Source organism: Aulonocara sp. 'chitande type north' Nkhata Bay, linkage group LG3, assembly GCF_057382095.1.
Source record: "Aulonocara sp. 'chitande type north' Nkhata Bay isolate Kocher_YH1m ecotype deep benthic linkage group LG3, A_spYH_male_GT1.1, whole genome shotgun sequence".
Taxonomy (NCBI): Eukaryota; Metazoa; Chordata; class Actinopteri; order Cichliformes; family Cichlidae; genus Aulonocara; species Aulonocara sp. 'chitande type north' Nkhata Bay.
In genome coordinates, this window is record NC_141346.1 from 50,724,044 (window position 1) to 50,745,279 (window position 21,236).

At 42.2% G+C, this 21,236-nt stretch overlaps 1 protein-coding gene across 4 annotated transcripts; it reads left to right on the forward strand.

Moving 5' to 3' along the window:
• Nucleotides 1–12,021: 12,021 nt before the first annotated feature.
• epoa (erythropoietin a) lies at nucleotides 12,022–21,225 on the forward strand. 4 transcript variants are annotated; one of them, XM_086284886.1, is made up of 5 exons: nucleotides 12,022–12,133; nucleotides 16,257–16,390; nucleotides 16,509–16,595; nucleotides 16,780–16,944; nucleotides 19,628–21,225. In XM_086284886.1, the coding sequence occupies exons 1-5, from the start codon at nucleotides 12,055–12,057 to the stop codon at nucleotides 19,778–19,780; spliced, it is 618 nt and encodes a 205-aa protein (XP_086141012.1). In that variant the 5' UTR covers nucleotides 12,022–12,054; the 3' UTR covers nucleotides 19,781–21,225. The 4 variants fall into 4 exon arrangements, with proteins under 4 accessions (XP_086141012.1, XP_086141019.1, XP_086141022.1 ...); XM_086284893.1 differs by having other exon boundaries at nucleotides 12,033–12,133; nucleotides 16,260–16,390; XM_086284896.1 differs by lacking the exon at nucleotides 12,022–12,133 and adding an exon at nucleotides 12,207–12,562.
• Nucleotides 21,226–21,236: the final 11 nt, after the last annotated feature.

Genomic DNA, 21,236 nt, shown 5'->3' on the forward strand with positions numbered 1-21,236 from the left:
TGACCAGTTGTCAAAAATGCTTCAGTCTAGCTGTTTTCCAGTTTTATGGCTTGGCACAGGAGCTTTGCGTAGCTGCTCAGATTGCATTGTCTTCTGTGGGCCTCTTCCCTGACCTCATGGATGACCTTCAGCTCAGGAGACCATAGCTTGTCACTGTGGTAGACACGTCTCATTGTAGTGAGAATGCACACATCCTCACGAAAGCTGATATGTAAGGTCACGGTGTCAGTCACCTCATAGGGGTCAGTGGCTGCAGGATCAAAGACGACCTAGTCTGTGTAGTCAAAGCAAACTTGAAGTTCCTTCTTTGCCTTGTTGGTCCATCTTATCAGTGTTTTATACACAGGTTAAGCAGATTTCAGTCTTTGTTTGTATGATGAGACGACATGAACCAGACAGTGACCTGAATGTCCAAAAGCAGCGTGATGTCCAGAATGATAGGCATCTTTTTGTGTGGAGGGAAGCGATTCCCAACCAGGCACAGAAGTACACTAGTACTGAGAGGCAGACTAAAAGGGGTTTGGAAATGAATAGGTAGGAAAAAAAGCTGAAAGTAACAGATAGCAGTAAATCTACAGATTAAGCCAATGAATAGCTAAGATCATGTTTAAAAAGAGTTTTAAAATGCATTTTAAATTAGATCAAATAATGGGTTTTTTTAAGGATAAAAGGCCACTCAAGTCCATCTGTGTGGGAACTTGGATGACAAAAGTTAGAAACCTCTGCTGTAGGTTACTGGATTTAAATAAATGTAGTAAATAATAGAATAGAATTCAACTTTATTGTCATTGCACATGCACAGGGCAACGAAATGCAGTTTGCATCCATCCAGAAGTGCTTTAGTGATATAGATATATTACAATATATATTAGCAATAATATAGATATGTGAGTATATTACAGAAATGGGTCTATTATGGTATGTTATAATGTACACGGTATGAAGTATGTTGTGAATATTCTATAACTATAAGTATGTACAGGCTGTAGTGAGTACAAGCTATGTACAGGATATGAACTGTCACGGCGAGTGAGAGGAGCCGTGCGGAGGAGGAAAAGGAGGATCCACACGCAGGCAGTCGTGAAGGTGTAAAAGGTGATTTATTGAACACAAAAGGAGAGGCAAACGGCAACACGGAGAACTAAACTATACTGGGAAACAAAGCACAAACCTGAATGAGAGCGGGCGGAAACAGATGATGGTTGACTGCAGGGAAACACACAGATGAGGCAGGGTGGAAACACAGACGGACCAGCAACAACAATGACGGAAGACATGACTTAAATATACAGAGAACCACAGGGGAATTACACACAGGTGGTGGACACAGCTGGGAATAATCAACAAGACGAGACAAAGGTAAAACTGAACACACTCACATGAGACGCAGACCTTCACAATAAAACAGGAAACAAAACACACTTTACTAAGACACAGACTAGACAGAGACAGACTTGAAATGACATATGAAACTAAACCCACATAAACAGAAACATGGAACTCTAATAATAGACATAAACATTACCATAACACGACAAGAGAACAAGAACACAATCCCTGATGCAAACTTAAATCAAAACACAATAAACTCAAAATACTGGGTCCAACGGACCCAGAACCGTGACATGAACAGGATATAAATATGAAAAACTATACAGAATATGAGATAAATAACTTTACAGAAATCTGAGATATACAGTTATACAGAAATGGGAACTATGCAAGTTGTAAACAGTTGTAGGATTAAAGATTATCGAATGTACAGAATGATTATTTACACAGAGCTATACAGTAGTGCAGTTAAGATAAGTGAGATATGTGGATAATTCCTACAGAGGCTGTATAAAGTGCTGGTGGTTGTGAGTGGTGGTTCAGTCCATGTTATTATTGTGTGTTTGAGGGTACAGTTGTCCATTGTGTGTGTGTGTATGTTCAGTCCATGAGTTTAACGTGGGTCAGATGTCAGGAGGCAGAGTTCAGGAGTCTGACAGCTGTGGGGAAGAAGCTGTTCCGGTACCTGGTGGTCTTAGTCCGGAGGCTCCTGTAGCGCCTCCCAGAGGGCAGGAGGGTGAAGAGTCCATGTGATGGGTGAAAGGGGTCTTTGATGATTTTCCCAGCCCTTTTCAGACACCGCTTCCTGTAGATGTCTTTTATGGCAGGAAGTGGTGCTCCGGCGATGCGCTGGGCAGTTTTCACGACCCTCTGCAACGCCTTCCGGTCCGAGGCAGAGCAGTTCCCGTAAGAGACTGTTATACAGTTGGTCAGGATGCTCTCGATGGTGCAACGATAGAAGTTCACCAGGATGTCTGAGGACAGGTGGTTCTTCCTCAGAGTCCTCAAGAAGAAGAGGCGCTGGTGAGCCTTCTTGACCAGCTTGGAGCAGTTGGTCGTCCAGGTGAGATCCTCGGAGATGTGGACTCCCAGGAACTTGAAGCTGCTCACACGCTCCACAGCCGTCCCCTTAATGTGGATGGGTGGATGTGGGTCAGCATTCCTCCTGTAGTCCACGATGAGCTCCTTGGTCTTCTCGGTGTTAAGCAGCAGGTTGTTTGTGTCGCACCACTCAGCCAGACGATCCACCTCCTCCCTGTAGGCGGCCTCATCGTTGTCACTGATGAGGCCAATCACCGTGGTGTCATCTGCAAACTTAATGATGGTGTTGGAACCATCAGCAGGTCTGCAGTCGTGGGTGAAGAGGGAGTAGAGGAAAGGGCTCATCACACAGCCTTGTGGTACACCGGTGTTCATTGTGATGGTAGATGAGCAGTGGTTATCCAGCCGGACATGTTGGGGGCGGTTGGTCAGGAAGTCCAGTAACCATTTGCAGATGAGGGAACTGATGCCCAGGTCTGTCAGTTTCCTGATGAGTTGTGAGGGGTGGATTGTATTGAATGCTGAACTGAAGTCTATAAACAGCATTCTGGCGTAGGTGTTGTTGTTGTCCAGGTGTGAGAGGACAGAGTGCAGTGCGATGGAGACTGCATCCTCTGTGCTTCTGTTCTGGCGGTATGCGAATTGGTGGGGGTCCAGGGTGGGGGGGAGACAGGATTTGAAGTGTGCTAGGACCAGTCGCTCTAAGCACTTAGTGATGATGGGGGTGAGTGCTACTGGGCGGTAATCATTGAGGCAAGATGGGTTGGAGTTTTTGGGTATCGGGACGATGGAGGTGGATTTGAAGCAGGCCGGTACCACAGCGTGGGCCAAGGACAGGTTGAATATGTCTGTGAGCACTCCTGCAAGCTCCCCAGAACACGCTCTGAGAACACGCCCGGGGATGCCATCAGGGCCTGCAGCCTTGTGGACATTGATCCTGCTCAGCACCGCTCCTACATCGGTGGGGGAGAGAGTCAGAGGTTGGTGGTCTGGCGTCACGTCTGCTTTGGTTATGGTTGTGGGGTTCCCTCGCTCAAAACGAGCATAAAAGTTGTTGAGCTCGTTGAGGAAGGAGACATCAGAGGATGCGGGGGAGGGTTTGGTGGTCCTGTAGTCTGTTATGGTCTGGAGTCCTTGCCACATGCGTCAGGGGTTGGAGATGGAGAAGTGTTCTTCTACCTTCTTTTTGTAATGGTGTTTGGCTTTTTTGATGCCCTTCTTTAGATTAGCCCTGGCTGTGCTGTAGGCGTGTGCATCTCCTGACCTAAAGGCGGTGTTGCGGGCCTTCAGGAGGAGACGAACATCCCGGTTCATCCAAGGCTTCTGGTTGGGGTACATGGTGATCCGTTTCTGGGTGGTGACACTGTCTGTGGTTTTGGAGATGTAATCCAGTACAGATGAGGCGTACTGGTCCAGGTCTGTGTGGGTGAACATATTCCAGTCTGTGTTTTTAAATCTGTCCTGGAGCACTGCGTCTGTCCCCTCTGGCCACACTTTAATTGTCCTCACAGCAGGTTTCACACGTTGGATGAGTGGTGAATACCGAGGTGTGAGGAACAGGGAGAGATGGTCCGATTGTCCAATGTGGGGGAGGGGTGTGGCTTTGTAGGCTCCAGCCAGGTTGGAATACACATGGTCTAAAGTCTTGTCTCCTCTGGTGTGGCAGGAGACATGTTGGTGGAATCTGGGGAGGACTGTCTTTAAGTTGGTGTGGTTGAAGTCGCCAGCAACAATAAAAGCAGCCTCGGGGTGTTTATTCTGGTGTTTGTTAATGGCTGCAGAATAAGTTAGTTAGCAAATGCATGTATATTCCAAAACTCCCCTCACTGACGTTGAAGATGTACTTTCTGGTTGTACCGTACTGGCTGTTATCCTTTATTTAGATGGACAGCTTCTAGACTGTCTGCTTGTTATTGTATTGTATATGTTGCCTGATGATCATGAGATTTGCACATATCCAGTGGACGGTCCTGTGTAGAATGAGAAGAGTTTCCTGTGTTCAGTTGGAGCTCAGATGACATTATGCTATCTGATATCACAAAATCTGGGCTATAGCTTAATATACACTCAGATATGTTCTGCCAGTCTCACAAAGTGCTTTATGAGCTGTATTGACTGAATCTGTTTGAAGACCTAATAAAAAATGAGGGCTACAGCGTTGTTCACTGGCCTGGATAGGTGGTAAGCAAAATTAAGGGAGTGCTTTGTTTTGGAAAATATTGGCGTCTTTAAACTATTGTATCCGAGAGCCATGAGGTTTTCAATTAAAGTTGGATGGTTTTAGGCTTATGGTGTTGTAAGTCAAAATGTGTGGTCTAACCCAGCGGTCCCCAACCTCTGCTCCACGGACTGGGACCGGGCCACGAGAGTTGAGGCTCGGGTGTAAAAATGATGGTTTTCAGGGTTTTTATTATTAACTCAGTTTCCCTGGGTCTTTTCCCGTGTTGTAGTTGTGTCTTATTTTGAAAGAAATATTTTCGCATTACCATAGCGACCAGAGAGCATTATTAAGGGGCAGAGAGGAGGATGTTACTCTCAATGTTGTTGGCATATTTCAGGAGGACGCTGCTAATAAAGTTACACAATAACACAGTGAATTTACGTTTATGACTATATTTACAAAATACTACAGTTTCTGTCTCGGTCGTATTATTTTATTTTGTTGTATTTATCCGCGACACCTTAAAGGCCGGTCCGTGAAAATATTGTCTGACATTAAATCGGTCTGTGGCGCAAAAAAGGTTGGGGACTGCTGCCTTTACCAGAAAAACTAAGAGTCAAAGTTAAACGTGTGCTCATTGAACAGCAGCACAGTGAAGAATGTAAATGGAAGAAAGAGGCTGAGGTGGAATGTTAAACCTAAATCTCAGGCCATAGAGGGCCAGCGAGTCAGTGAAATGGCAGGGAGGAGGGAAAAGGGCATTAAGTGGAAATGACAAGTGATGAGTGGCCAATAGATAAGAGGGAGTGTGACTAGGGGCAGTTAGGTCAGAAGAAATACCAAAGAGGGCAGATGGGCAACAGGAAGAGGACTAAATGTAAGGAAAATAAGTGGTTATGCTTTCAAAGAATTATACAAAAGATAATAGGGAAAATCTGAGGAGCTAAAACACAGAGTTAGCTACAGAGTAAGGAATGCAGTTTAGGTCACTCGTGATGTTGCATCACATCTGAAATGATAGTTGCCAATCTCTTCCTCGGATTAAGGATTGCAGCTTTCTTGATACTGGATTGTATACATTCAGCATAAGAGCTTTTAATTAGCTTTTTAAAAAGTGTGTCTGCATTCATGAGCAGCCTTCTGGACTGGATACCTTGAAGTACATATTAATTGTCCACTCTGGCTATACTGGAACAATAAAACTGGTCTTTGCATCTAGAGGAGGCTCAGTAGATTAGCTGATGGTTTCTAGATTGCTAGAAGCACAGGTGTTCACACAAGCTTATCCTTATATCCCAATTCTAGTTAGTAGGTCAAATGCTCCCTTTACAGGTATCCCCCTTTTATTTGCAGGAGGAGCATTCAGTACAAATGAATATCTGTAAGTGATCACAGTAGCATGGAGTTCCACTGGAGGTTAAATGAATTAGGTCAAGGCATCGGTTTCACTGATGAAATCCCTGTCCCGGGACTCTTTCCAAGCTTGTGGCCGTTACAATGGAATCACAATAACTCCAATAACATACAGTTCTTGTCACAGTATATGCCTGTAACCTGAAACAATAACTTCTGACTTTGTCAGTGACCACTGTCTTGGCTCCTGCCTCGGCTCCTGTGTCGCTCACGGAGAGTTTCCCTGTTCTTTTATGTCAGTTTCCTGTCTTGTGGCGCGCCAGAGGAGTAGACCTAGCTGGGTCCAAGCCAAAAACCTAGATAGAAAGTGAAACACACACACACACACACACACATACGCTAACAGCTGTGCTCTTTGGCTGTCTCCTATAAAGTACGGTGCAGCATCTCCTGCAGTTCCCCCAGATCATGGCACGAGGAATGTGCAATTGGGTTCATCCCAACTTTACATCTCCCCTCCTCCATGTCATCCTAAATTCAATAACTGTGTCCTATTCCAAACCAGGAGTCACTGAGACTGGACACCCCTGCCCCCGCACTCCCCACACATCCCTCACCTCCCACCCCAATCCTCTGCTCTGATCATGAAGCATGGCTCGCAGCACGTACCTTGTCTCCCTCTCCTCTCTCTCTCTCTCTCATGTTGGCCCAGACATAAGCAAACAGCCCTTTGAGCAAACAGTGCAGCACAGTTGTCAGCACTGGCTTCAGTTTAGCACCGCATTGACATGTACAATTAAAGCTGACTCAGAATCTGGGTCTAGAGTTATATCTATGAAATTAGAAAAATACCTGAAATACATTGAATCAAGTTGTTTTAAGTTCATACTTGTCCTCCAGCTGGTGTTTTAGATGTTGCATGTTTAGGAAAGGAACAAATGCAGAAATGTTCCAGTTGTTTTTCTTGGCTTTTGATTAAAAGTGAATTGAGAAACTTTTTTTAATATTATTTTTTTTATTTACTGACATCAGGACAATCATGACTGTTGTAGTGAATCACTGGTCATAGTTAATATCTGGTTATTAACTTCTCTGTGTGTCGGTGTGCGTGTCTGTGTGTGTGTTATACGTGCAGCTTACATAGGATTTTGAAACGGTAAGCGTGGGGGTATGTAAGCTTGGTGACTTATCAGGGTTTCCAAGTATTTGTGAGTAAAGCTGTATGTGTCACTTAACTCTCATGTCATACTGGGACCTTGCATACTGGGACCATTGCATTGTTAGCTTACGATAATACATATGCAAACATACCTTTACTTCCTGTCTGACGGAGCTTTTTCATGTGGCCCCTGAAGGACACCCTTTTCCTTTATCACACACAGAAGGGACTTCCAGGAAATTTCAATATATTTCCTATACTCTGGCTCCAAAGGGACTGTCAGCACGAGGGCACTGGACACAAATACCCCTGACTGAAGTGCAGAGAATGAGTGCTGCATAACATTTTTAACAGACCTGCATTGAGCTGAATCGTTACAATTCACATGACATAATATCAATTTGATCTTATTTAGTAAATAAAACTGATTAAATTCATTATTGTGCACAGAATTAGTAACGCCATTCTGGTTCCTAATGTTTGTCCTACTTCTGATTGTTTCGTTGTCTCATGAGGAAGTCATATTGAATGAAAACTATTCTAAGAATATCATGAATGAACTCCAACACTCACACTTTCCTTTAAATAGCCTTCATCTTCCTGTAGCAGATGCTTTGTTTAGATGATGGATGAGATTGCTCTTCCATGTGCCTGGGTCAGTTTTGATTTATGTTTTTGTATGTAGTTCAGTGAAACTTTAAATAGGTTGTGGTCATGGTGGGGTTAGAACTTAATTAATTTGAATGTGTTGTGATTTTTAAATGGTATTGCTGCAGCAGCATAATAGTATCTTAAGTAAAATTTGTTGTGAATGGTGCTCGACTGCACTATTCACAACAAATTTTACTTACCTTCCACAGATTAAGTAATGTTCAAGATTAACACTGTTCATAGGGATTTTATTTTCCAATTTTTAGAGGTTTGTGATGGTTGGTACAATTGACTATTTTTTATCTAGTCTCTGAACTCTACTGGAGAGAGAAATGCACCAAATCTTTGTAAATTTTTTGCATATTTAATGTAAGTTCAGGTTAACACATGCTAACAGACTTTGTAAAGCAATAAGTAGCTTAAATGACTAAATAACACTAAGCTCATTGTGCACTTGATTAAATGGAACTAGTTTTAAACATAGTAAAAAAAATTAAGATGTCTCAAAAACCGAGAAAATTGAGAATTTTATTATACTAAAAGGGAAATTATTTATAAAGTTCCAAAACATTTCTAGTTCCACGAGATGAGTCGAGGCTTCTTGGGTGGAAAGAGCAAAAGTTCTCCATTGAGAATCATCAAGTTGAAAATGGCAGCTAAGAGTCTCCCACTCATCACAGGTAAGGACAACCTGCTGAATGTAAAGCTAGAACTTGTACAAAGAACTATTTCAGCATTTAAGTCTGTTCTTTATTTTTCTATGTGTGTTTGTTTGTTTTTACAGTGACGTGAAGGACATTCAGAATTTCCTCCTGAATGAGTGCAAGTTGTAACATTTGAGGATGCATGTCACTGGTTGTGGGAAGTTGGGGGTGTTGAAAGTTATACTTTCCTGTGAGCTATGTACTACATTGTCTACCAATTTGGAGGTTACAAGATGTGCACAGTGAGACCATGCCTTCCTAAAGAGCTGCCTTGATTCAAGTGCTTGACCTAATGAATCTCGTAGTAATAGAACTAGGAATGAGTTGCCAAACACAGTGGAGGGAAGATCCATGCAATAAGTTTTATATGTGTCAAACTGTTTCGATGTAAAATTTGTTCTGATGTTGGCAGGTGATCGTTTGAATATCATAGACGAGAAGAAATTATATAAAAGCTTGCACAACAGGCTTCTGTGCTATTCTTTCATGCATGCATGCGTACTCCCGTCAAACTCTCACATTGATAGAAAACCTTCCAGTTTTCTAGATGCTATTGGATAATGAAACTGACAGAAGAATGTGCCTAATGTTGCAGATGTTAACTATGAGAGATCCTCATCTTATAAGAATGAGAGCATTAGTGTTGTCCCTCCTGTCACTCAACTCGTAGCAGCTACATTACCTTCAAAAATTGCAAAAAAAATATTTCACTCTCAGCATATGTCTGTGAAGGTTCTCAGTCATCCAGGTCATCGAAGTCAAAGGAGCTTTCAAAGAAAAGCGTCTGGACTTCTTTAAGTTGCTTGAAGACGTTTCACCTCTCATCCGAGAAGCTTCTTCAGTTCTAAGGTCAAATGTGAGTGGGCGTTAAGGCGTCTGGGGACATCCTGGGCCATCTGACCTCAGGAAATCGCATGATAAGGTGGGGTCAGGTTTCACAATGAGCTCACCCGAAACCCTGGCTGATTGTGACCCACACCCGTTTTCACACCTTGGCTCATGTGATTAGAGGACTATCAGGGGGTCCTTTTGTCCCTCTTTGGGGGGATACTCCCACTAGGTTTATATCTGGGACTCTCCGCCATTTGACCTTAGAACTGAAGAAGCTTCTCGGATGAGAGGTGAAACGTCTTCAAGCAACTTAAAGAAGTCCAGACGCTTTTCTTTCAAAGCTCCTTTGACCACTCTCAGCATAGCTATCAGCCATCTCCGAGATACAAGATAAATAGCAGCATCGTGAAAAGTAGAGATAACAAGGCTGAAATAGGCACATTTATGGAAACAGTAGGAAAGACTTGGTTGTGCCCCACTTGAAAGTTTCAGTGGTTTCCTCATTTGGACAGGAGGGTACATGTCAGAAGGTGAAAGCAGCGACGCTGTGGAATGCTGACAGGGGAAGGTCAGTCTTTCCACTCACCATGTCTCTGCAGGCTTCCATGTGCTCTCCCAAGCCATATGCTTTGATTAGAGGCAGAGCCAGAGAGAGTGACAAAGTGACTGCAATGTGTGACGTATTAGACTCATGCTATAGGAGGAGCTGTTGAATACGAAGAATTACCATGTTGAGGAGAGTGAAAACTGCCTGATGAAGTCACTGTTATCTTTTGCATCAAGGAAATGAAAAATGTCCTCCCACCGAGCCATGGTGCTTCCAGTTTTCCTATACAGCAAGCACCAGAACTGTGAAAATCTAAATGCAAGGAGTATTCTTCAGAAGCATTTACTTTACGTGAAGACATGCTGAAATTCATAGTGAGAGATGAGGGACACCTAGACCACATCTGGAATACTATTATAAAGTTCATTTGGTGATGGCTGTCTTAAAGATCTACATTCATATCCACAGAACACTACTATTAAACAGTCTGACACAATGCCAAAACTGACTTTCTATATGTTTTTTTTGTTTCTTTTTTTCATCTCTATAATGAATAAAATCCTTCTAAGTGTGTTTTGTTTCATGCTTCTTCATGCTATGGTAACTTCTTGGATAAATAATGCATCATTTTTGAGTCAAACTGACCCCCAAATATAAAAGATGGCAACAGAATTGTAGATAACAGGGAGATTAACAAATGTAACAAAAAATGTAACATTTTTAAACCAACTGACCATGAGTGAAAAAAGTGATTGTCCCCCTTGATTAACCATTAATTAACAGTACTCCAGAAAACCAAAATGAGAGCCATCATCCACAAAAGGCTAAAACACAGAACAGTGGTGAAACTTCCCAGCGTACCAGAAATACTTCAAGAGTGCTTCGATGACGCATCCCGGACATCACAAAAGAACCCAGACCAACGTCTAAAGAAGTACAGGCCTCACTTGCCTCAGTTATGTTCAGTATTGATGATTCAACAAAAAGAACGTGATTGGACAAAAATGGCATCCATCTGAGAGTTTCAAGGAAAAATCACTGCTAACCAAAAAGAACACAAACTTGATTCATTTCCCCTCCTCACTTAGATATTTTTAAAGTGCTGCAAAAATGTATTTGATGTGTTCTGGTTTTATTGGTCTAAGGTTGCTAAGGAAGGTACGGTAGCTTAGGGATGGGGCGATAAAATAGGTAGTGCAGTGATATTTGAAATGCTACATATTTTCCGTAATAACTTAAGAAACAGCAATTACCTATCCAGGTTGCACCTTACTTCTCAGTTTGGATAGGCTAGAGGATAAGGTAGATGGAATTCTTTTTAAAAAAGAAAAAAAAGCCTATCACTTTTTCTTCCGGAGGGAAGAAATGTTAAAAAATGGGGGAAAGGTACAAAACAGAGACAGGATGTCACTTCAGACAGGAAATACAATCAGTGGCTAGAAGATGGGATGAGAAGAGCAGAGGAATATCAAGAAACGGGAAAGTGAAACCAAATATCCTTCATTACAGAGCAATGGAAACTAACAAAGCCACAAAATAGATTAATAATATATTTCTACATAAAATATAAACACAAACACTATTCTCTTGAGATCTAAATGTTAAATAAACTATTTGCCTTCTTTGTTCAAAATTTGTCTTTGATAAATATTTAACAGCCCATTTTACACATGACCCAATTTACCTGGTCACAGGCTGGTGGGCACAGAGTGTCTATGTGAGAATCACCTGTGAAACATAAAAACACAGACCCGAAAAAAATCTATTAACATAGAACAAAAGAGAAGTCGTTTAAGAAAACGTAACTTTTGGGGGGTTAAGCTGCTAATGTATGTAAACTTTCCAAAAAACCGTCCCTCTTTACCAAACTCCACCTCAAAACAAATACGCTTTTTTAATGAAAAACGGCGTATAAAACAAAGAAAGAGAAAACAAACGAAAGCATTTCTGAAGTTTTCTTTTGTCATTTTCGGCAATAAATATATTCTAATGAGCGTTTCTGAAAGCACCCAGACAATGAATGGGAAGTGTCTGCGCGGCTTTTTTTGAGGCATTATTTACTTTTTGTTATCTAAACACCGATGGGGCTATTATTTGGATAACGATGAAAGAAAACATTTTGCCTTAAGGGAGGAGCGGCTTATATTGTCATCACTAAAACAATGCAACTATATTTTCAAAGTCATCAATAAAAAAAATCAAACGGCATCACTTTTTAGAAACACCTACCGGATAAGTGCACAAGAGATCCACAAAAGAGCTTCGTTTCCAATTAATGGGCAATAGACGGACCTATGGGCCAAACCGCGAGGACCCTGTGAGGGGCTATGCGGATGCCGCTATGGAGTTTCCCAGTGAGTTATGGGCATGCCTTCATGTTTTTTTCTCTGTACTCTGGCTTTACTAGTTACTCTATTTTCACTCTTTACGCAATGAGTCACTGCATGGTGGGTTGATGTTTAATGTCACCGCGGTACGTAGAAAGGCGCGTAGTCGTTCTTGCGGGCTATCACGTTATCACTATATCCTTGGGGGAGGTAAATAAAAGGTTTTGCCAAAGCACAGCGGTGATGCAAAGTGTGGAAGGTGACTGCACGCACCTATTTTTTTTTACACGGACCTGCACGCTGGTCGGGATTCGCGCAGAGACCAGCGCACTTGGTGGTGTATTGGATCTGTTGGACGGAACCTGAATCGTGACGCCTGCGCATGTGTTTAGTTGTTTCACGATGTGTTTTAAAGATGCTGCACCTGTTTGCGAATGTTGCAGAAAACAGGTAGAGGTAAGAGCGCATGTGAGATTTCTATTTTGGTGCCTCGCTTGGTGTGCATGACCTGCGTGCCACAGCGGTCTCTGTGCTGGGCATTTTTGAACACGCTCATCACGCTGATGACACATGGATGCTTGCATTTAGGCTTCTCGATGTACAGCTTATCCTGTATGGAAGAATATTGGTTCTGGGGTTTGGGATTTAAGCATCTGGAGATAAGTTGCTACTTTTTCCGGTTTTTCGCAGATCACAAAAGAAGAAAAAGAAGAAAAATGACAGTCCTGTGCTACAGGATTGTCATTTTTCTTCTTTTGTGCTTTACTCCCTGTAGCATAGTTATACGTTGAACCGTGCTTTAAGACTGTAATACACCCAGAGGCTCTTGATTATTTAAGATACTAACATTTAAAAATGAAATAAAGCCAATGAATTGTATTTGGTGGAACAAATGTATGATGGAGTGAATATGCATGTTTATGACAAAAAAAAGTCTGCTGATGAAGCAGTTGTTACTGCAAATCGCTGCTCTACATGAGGTGCTGAGTATTGAGGACTTTTTTTGTCTCGTTCATTGGGGAAATCCATCTCCACTGCGTTTCTCTAGCGTGACACAGCATACTGGAAAATGTTCAAACATGCAAGCTGAATCTGTGCTTTCTGGCACAGTCATCGCATACTTAAGTCAGCAGAAAAGAGCAAAGGGTTATCAAAGGGTGACCGCTATAAGGGATTCCAGCAGAACAGGAAATTATGTCAGACCTGTGTCATCTGATAGCTACCTATTTACAACTCTGCACTTTATCATGTGGAAGACCTGTTCAAAGTAGAAGACTGCAAAGCATTCAGCAGCAACCATTCCACTGGTGATATGTGTTTTAAATAGGATCTCCTTATCAGCCCTGTGTGCCATCTAAAATGCTACAGTCTTTTTGCACGTGTTTGTGAGAGTTAGATAGAATAACGCATACCAAAAGTGCCAACTTTAAGTCGGCCGGTCACCTTTGCAAAGCATCTGTCACATACCTGGCCTGAAGTTTGCCATTATCCAAAGTACTGCCACTTGTGGACTGCTGATTTCAATTTAAAATAGCAACATGGTTTTGGCAGCCGTTGGCAGGCGAACCTGTTAACTTCCAGTCAGGCCGCAGTCCTGGGCCGCAAACTCCACCATCGTGGTGAGAAAGTCGAGAGTGGATGCATGTGCGTACACTTTTTAGATTGATGAATTCTCACGTAGGCAGTGGTGGAGTTGAAAAGTTCGCTGATAACCCTCAAGCTGAGTCACACACACTAACAAATGCCAGATCGGATGAAAAAAAAAGAAGCAGAGACCAGTTTGCCTCTCAAACTTGCATATGTTATTTTATCAGAGACTGCACTGGTAACTATATGTTGTTATTTTTCAAATAACAATTAAACTTTCTGTCACTGAGGGTGAAAAAGCCCAGATTCCAGTTATATAGAAGCAGATGTGCCACTGACAATCCTCATGTCACTGCCAACGAGGAAAACGGGAGGTGTAGAGGGCTGTTGACCTCTTCTTGATGTTTTCTCTTGTGTTATCACTTTCAAAAGACTTCATCTAATATTGGAAACCATCTCAATTTGTTGTAGTTATGAGGAGGTCTGAGAACCTAATGTGACCTGTATCAGCCCCATCTGCCTGGGAAAATCATCTGTATTTTCTGTCATGCTTTTGCGTCACACAGCCAGGCTGCTGTGAAAGAGCGCATTCAACATGTGGCACAGAGGAACAAGGCTGATGCCCACATGACCCTCAAGATTTCCAAGTGTATCGTTAGAGTTCAGAATGTGGCTTGATTTCTATGAATGTGACAAGTTTCTTTTATGCTCATGGGAAAAAGTTAGAAACACAGCTGACTAATGTCCCAGCTGTGGAAATACCCTGTTACAGCAAGGAATTAAACAAGGTCATTCCTGCACTGTCATGGTATCTGCAGGTTTCTGTTCATAATGCAGCAGATCACATGGTTTCATTTGCCGAATCATGCTGTTGTGACACAGCTTAAACAGTAATGCATCACATACTAAGACTGAGCAGCTCAGTCAGTAGCAATGCATCAAAGTTAGGTACACTATTCCTAGAAAAGCTTTTGTTGGCTAACTGACACAGTCCTCTAGCCTCACATGTTCTCACACTGTACACAGGTCACAGGACAGCAGGGGTCTGAATTAAGTGTGACAACAAATAAATAGATTGTTTTGTGTTCTTCAGCATTTGAGTGCATTTTCCTTTAGCTGATGTCTCTTCTGTAGTTGTGTATTTAAAATAGTTGTCACGATTTTATCACTTGGTAGAATTACTTTTTCTGAAGGATCCCTGGCTATGCGGCTATACGTACGAAAATTCCCAGAGGGGTAATAAGTGAGGGAAAAAAGAATCTGGATGGCTCCACTGAGATGATCTGACCTGGTTCTGTTAGCCAGTGGTGGTTATTTTGCTTGCATGGTTTAGGTCCACTTGTTTCCTCAGCAGATCTCTGTAAATCATCTGCTGTGGCCTTTGTAGGCACCAGCTCTTAACCCAGTCGGACACCAATGGTAGAGTTTGGGCTGGCGTGCTAGACCGCGCTCAAACATCAAATGAGACGATATCGTTTGGTGGATCAATGTTCCATCCTTCCAGTAGAGTTACAGATAGTTGAAGTACCAGTACCAAGGAGCACTGAGGTACAGTATCTTACTAAGATACTTTATTTTTTCTTATAATTTGTTTTCAGAATGATGGACCTGACCTGGGCAGAAGTGTTACTTTAAGACTATGTAGAACATTTGCTCTGCTTGCTTCTTTGTAAAGTTTCCCAGCCATTGGCATCAGAGCCTGTGCCTCTTGGTTTGTCTGGTTACGTTAGGCTGCTCTATGAACTAGATTACTTCATATTTTGTATCGGTCTGGATTTAGGTTTCTGTTTGTTTGCTCATGCTGGTTAGACGGATGCACAAAAACATCAAGAGGCTCATCTTCTCCCTGTTCCCCTAAATAAAATATTATTTTGACGTGAAGCATGTCATGAAAGAATGGTCAAAGTTGACCTACAAACAAGCAGAGAAGTAAAACAAATGGAAAATTACCAGCCTCACAGCTCTTTACCTGAGGGGTGACCTGCAGAGTCCGCATGAGAAAGACATTTTAAAATGTTAGTGAAACAATGAACCATGCTTAACTGTTAATGTGCATATCACTTGCACATTGTGGTGTCATACACAAAAGTTTAGATTGTGCTTATATTTGACTATGCTTATCCCTTATATATCTGAAGTCCTCTTGAGTGCCATGATTATAATATGGCTGTTATGTCTTAAACTAAACTTATATTATTCAGTATTCCCACACTTTCTCTCACAGCTGTTGCCCTCTTACAAGTGCAAATTATGCACCAAGCCATGCTGTTAACTTGAAGATGTATATATGGATGGTAGAGAAAAATCTGATATGATTTCAGCATAAAAATTATGTAAATGCTTAACTGCAACATGCAATGAAGACAGATTTATCATTAGAAACACAGCGGATGGTTTGAAAACTAAGTTACGTTTCTTTTGTTAATGAAAATGTAAAACGTGTTTTCAGCTCAGAAGAAACTCAGTGTCACAGTTTCAGTGCTGGTACTGGACATGTGAAGTGGTATCAAACCATCGCCAGACTTTGATGAAATGTGTTTGTGTGTCCGTTGTGTGTGATAAGCAGGACTGCTTGCCTTGCTGTTGTTAGTGTTGGACTGGACCCAGCCAGGCTTGTCATCCCCACTGAGGCCAATTTGTGACCTGAGGGTCCTGAACCATTTCATACAGGAAGCACGAGACGCAGAAGGTGCTATGGTGAGAGGAAAATGTATGCATGCATTAAAACCTGAGAGCAGCTGAAGGTTGCTTTATGTTGTCCTCTAAAGACTCTTTGTCTGCTGAAGTCATCAATACTCTCTCTCTCTTTTTGCAGAAGTCATGTAGAGAAGGCTGTGGCCTGTCCCAGTCTGTCACCGTCCCCCAGACTACAGTAGACTTTGATGTATGGGAGAAGAAAAATGTAAGTAATCACTGATGACTGCTGGATGTTAAGCAGCAGATTTAAATCAGCTATCAAATTCAGTCGACCTGTGGGCAAAGCCGTAGTACCTGTTCGTTTCTAATCTGATCATTATTACTGGCTCCGTTTGTTCTAGTATAGGGACGGTCTTTAAATCCTGCCCCCGGTTTTTTTTCCCTGCAAGGCACAGGAACAAGCCCAGGAGGTGCAGACTGGCTTATGGCTGTTACAACAGTCCCTCAACACGCTACAGACGTCGGTCACCAACACAGCAATGCACAGTCACATAGACAACACCATCAGAAACCTGCTCAGCATCAACGCTGTGCTGCGTAGTCTCAACATCCAGGTGAGTTGGAGAAGCTTCCCAGGTAGTAATTCAGGAATAACAGGTCAGCAGCTGCCCAGCAAACATCACTGTGTTGTCACTGTGTACATGGGCAAATGGTCATGGTCAGGTGCCAAAATGTGCAATATTTGGTTCACAACCAAAGGGGATCTTGCTTTGATATCTGATTGTTGTCCATTTAGACCCTCTTTAATGAGCAGTATAAGCTGTGGTAGTGGGTTTTGAAAGCAGTCAGCTAATTTAGTCGGGTCAGGCATGTGCAGAGGTGCAGTGCTATTTGTAGTGGAGCACATCAGTCAGGCACTTTTGAGTTATCTGCTTCTAAAGCTCTACATTTTTGACCATTATTCAACTATAACTAAGCAAATGGGATCAAACTGACTTTAAAAATATATGAAGTCTTCTGTCTAACCATGCTTATCACTCCTTACTTGTTGCTCATCGCTCTCTCCTCCTCGGACACATCTACTCTCTCTTTTCACATTACTTCCTGTGGGATAGATGTCCATGCACTCCCTAACTATGATGCCATCTCTCTCCCTCTCCTATTCTCTGGTGAATTTTGAATTCTACTGCATGCATTTACAAAGATAATATCAGAGTTAGAGAACTGCAGCAGTTTGACACTTCAGTAGTGTATATTCAATTCAGCACCAAATCACAACAACAGTCGCTTTATATTGCAAGGTAGACCCTACAATAATACATACAGAGAAAACCCCAACAATCATATGTGCCTACTATGAGCAAGCACTTTGGCGACAATGGGAGGAAAAAATTCCCTTTTAACAGGAAGAAACCTCCGGCAAAACCAGGCTCAGGGGGGGCGGGGCCATGTGCTGCAACTGCTTGGGGTGAGAGAAGGAAGACAGGATGAAGACATGCTGTGGAAGAGAGACAGAGGTTAATAACAAGTGTGATTCAGCAGAGAGGTCTATTAACACGTTGAGTGAGAAAGGTGACTGGAAAGGAAAAACTCAATGCATCATGGGAATCCTCCAGCAGCCTACACCTATTGCATAACTAAGGGAGGATTCAGGGTCACCTGGTCCAGCCCTAACTATATGCTTTAGCAAAAAGGAAAGTTTTAAGCCTAATCTTGAAAGTAGAGATAGTGTCTGTCTCCCGAATCCAAACTGGAAGCTGGTTCCACAGAAGAGGGGCCTGAAAACTGAAGGCTCTGCCTCCCATCCTACTTTTAAATACTCTAGGAACAACAAGTAGGCCTGCAGAGCGAGAGTGAAGCGCTCTAATAGGGTGATATGGTACTACAAGGTCAATAGTATATTACAGATTTGAGAGCAGAAGAAAAAGAAACGGATATTAAATGATTTGTGGTTTGCACAGACAGTCTGCACCAAAGTAAAACATCTTTGGGTGCTTTAAAAGCTACTTTTGGAATTTCCCTCTCAGAACACAAACATAACAGTTTAACACTAAATTTAACATTAAAAAAAAGCATGTGTTGTTCGGTTGTCACAGTTAATGTGATTTGTGTTCAATGAACGAGTGAGTAACTGGTACTCTGGGAGATGGCTCCAGCTGTGAGTGCAGTGCCAAAACTTTGTCCTGCAACTTCCCCGTGTTCTCACACTGCACGTTTAGAGCCAAGTCCCCTCCTGCTCTTCACTTATGATGTTAATATGTGAATGAAACCAAGCAGAATAGACTGAGCTGAACTTTCAGGCTTTCGGTTGCATTTCTACCTTAATATTGATACATAATTAAAATATTTACAGAAGTGTGCACACAGCTGTTAATGGGACTTTGTTAGTGTGTCACTATCAGTGTTTGAATCTTAAACTATGTAATACTACATTTATTTATTACAGGCTGCAGCAAAAAAAGGGCCCTCATATCATAAACATTCAGCCTCCTTTCATTCATCTTAAGTGCTACACTGTTTCCATAGAGAGACTGATGTGTAAAACCTGAGCCTCCACAATATTACTGTTACTAGGACATCACTTGACCCTCATTGCGTGTGCTAACTTTGGAGCCACTAATTTGTGCGGCTCTTAGTAGTTGAATATTGGAACAGACTGCATCTTTATATATAAATTAGTGCACCGTGAGTCCTTCCACCCCTATGGTTCATTTTTGGAAATGCTCTTTGGTAAACAAGATTTTTGATGTGAAAAGAAGTTTTTGCACCTGTGCAGAATAGTAAATCTAGCCCTAAATACCACGATCACAACTTTGACCCCACATTTTTTGTTGTTGTCTGTCTTAATAACTGTGATAACCAATCGAGCCAGCTGTGAATGTTGGCTCGAATTTTGTTATTTGGGGGAAAAATTGGTGAAGCATCAGTACACTGTGTTCCAGCACATCTACGCCACTCGACATGTGCTGGGCAAGATTAGGAAAAGGCACTGCAGAAGAGTGATGCATGTTTTATTCTTATCATTGCTACTTTGCATAAACCATATAAAAAATAATATTACTGTTAAAAAATCTGGAAAATGTGGGGAAAGGTATGTACTTGATGATTAGAGACAGTGCATTTGTTTCTAAGATGGTCTCACTTATTGCATTAAAGTGAAATAGAGACTCTTTCTTTGGCAACAGACAAACGGAGCACAGTCACAGACATTCAGGTCCAAACTGTCCTGAAGGACAAACTCCTGTCGTAAGAACATGACTCAGGGGTCACATCGTGTTTCTTTGTATTCTCTTTCAGGAATTTACACCACCAGCAAATGCAACAGACCTTGAGGGAACATGGAGGGTGTCCTTAGCAACAGATCTGCTTCAGGTCCACGTCAACTTCCTGCGAGGCAAAGTGCACCTTCTTCTTTCAAGTGCACAGGCATGCAAGCCAGATGTCAGCTGATCGACCGATCGCCCCATCCCGGGCGAAGAAATTTGTGTTTCCAAAGGCAAGAGGAGAAATGTGACACTGGTTAACCTGCACGCTGCTGGAAGCGGTGTGGAATGAGAAAGACGCAGCAGTCGTCGCATGCAGAGGAAGAGCTGAAAGGATAGGACTGTCTCAGCAACGCTTTGGATGGACAGGAGATGAACGCACCTTGGAAAGTAGATGTGACTCATGGACACGGTGACAAAGACCAAAGTGATGCTTTTGGGAAGCACTGCTCCAATAGCTGTTTTACTGGCACTCTCTTGCACTTTGTGTGTGAATGTACTTCAGGGTGAGCTAAGACTGAACGTTTCAGTGTCGTCCGTGTGCGTCTGTTTTCAGCGAGTCTGACCCTTACACTTATTTCTTTAGAGGGAAACACCCAGTTAATACTGACTACACCTGGGCATCAATTTCACTACTGGAGGCAGAAACTAACGTGGCCTCACTCATGGTTTCCACATTTTTCAACTTTGCCTCACAGACACAGTCTCTCAGATTTTTTTCAGTGAATATTTTAATATATTTTTAAGTTGAGGAATTACTATTTATACAGATTTTTCTACTTTAAGCTCAATCTTTGACGTAGTGTCAGGTCTAACATGCTAGTTGGGCTCTTTGTCATGTTTTGTTGTGTAACACTGAACACATTTGCAAAGGTGTTTGCTGCTCTTTCTTCTTTAGTTTTTTGATGATTGTGTGTACCTGATTGGCTGTTTGACACTGCATGTCCTTTCCAAATAACAAAGGCTTACATAGCTGATGTTCAGTTCCAGTGAGTTTGGGGGTGTGAGAGGTCAGTGAGGAGGGTTACATGAGAACTGTGAAGCTGCTACGTCATTGTCCGTGTTGTTGTTTTTGCCTGACTACACTCACCCAGTCTCTACACGCTGATAGCCAGACTGTCTGGAAAAACGTACAATTTACATCCTGTGTGGCTGTAATTGCAAATAGTTTTCCAGAGGCTGACGCGACGCCGTCTTCTCCCTCCCTCTATTGTTCGTCATCAAACCTCAGCCAGGCAATCAGCGAGCCCTGGGAACTCGAGGCTTTCTGTAAAATGGATGCTCAACTGTTTCAGATTAGTTAAGTGTTCTTCCTTGTTTTTTCCCTTATTTTTATATCTTGTCGTGCAAGTGCAAGATGTTTTTAAGGATGTTTGTATGCGTTTTCTTTCCTGTTTTGTGTTGTTTTGTCCCATCACTGTATGATTCCCTATTTAAATACGAAATGTTGTTCTCGGATAAAGAAAGGATGGATGGAAACACAACAAAGGGGAAGTTTGTGCATCTCGTTCATTATTTTTGCCTTTTTTCCCCCCTCTCGATGGGGTGAACAAGCAAGCACAAGTACAAGCTGCCACAGCAGAATTTACTGGTTCCACATAAAAATTTTCCAGCCACGAATACAGAAATAACAGTTAAAGAAA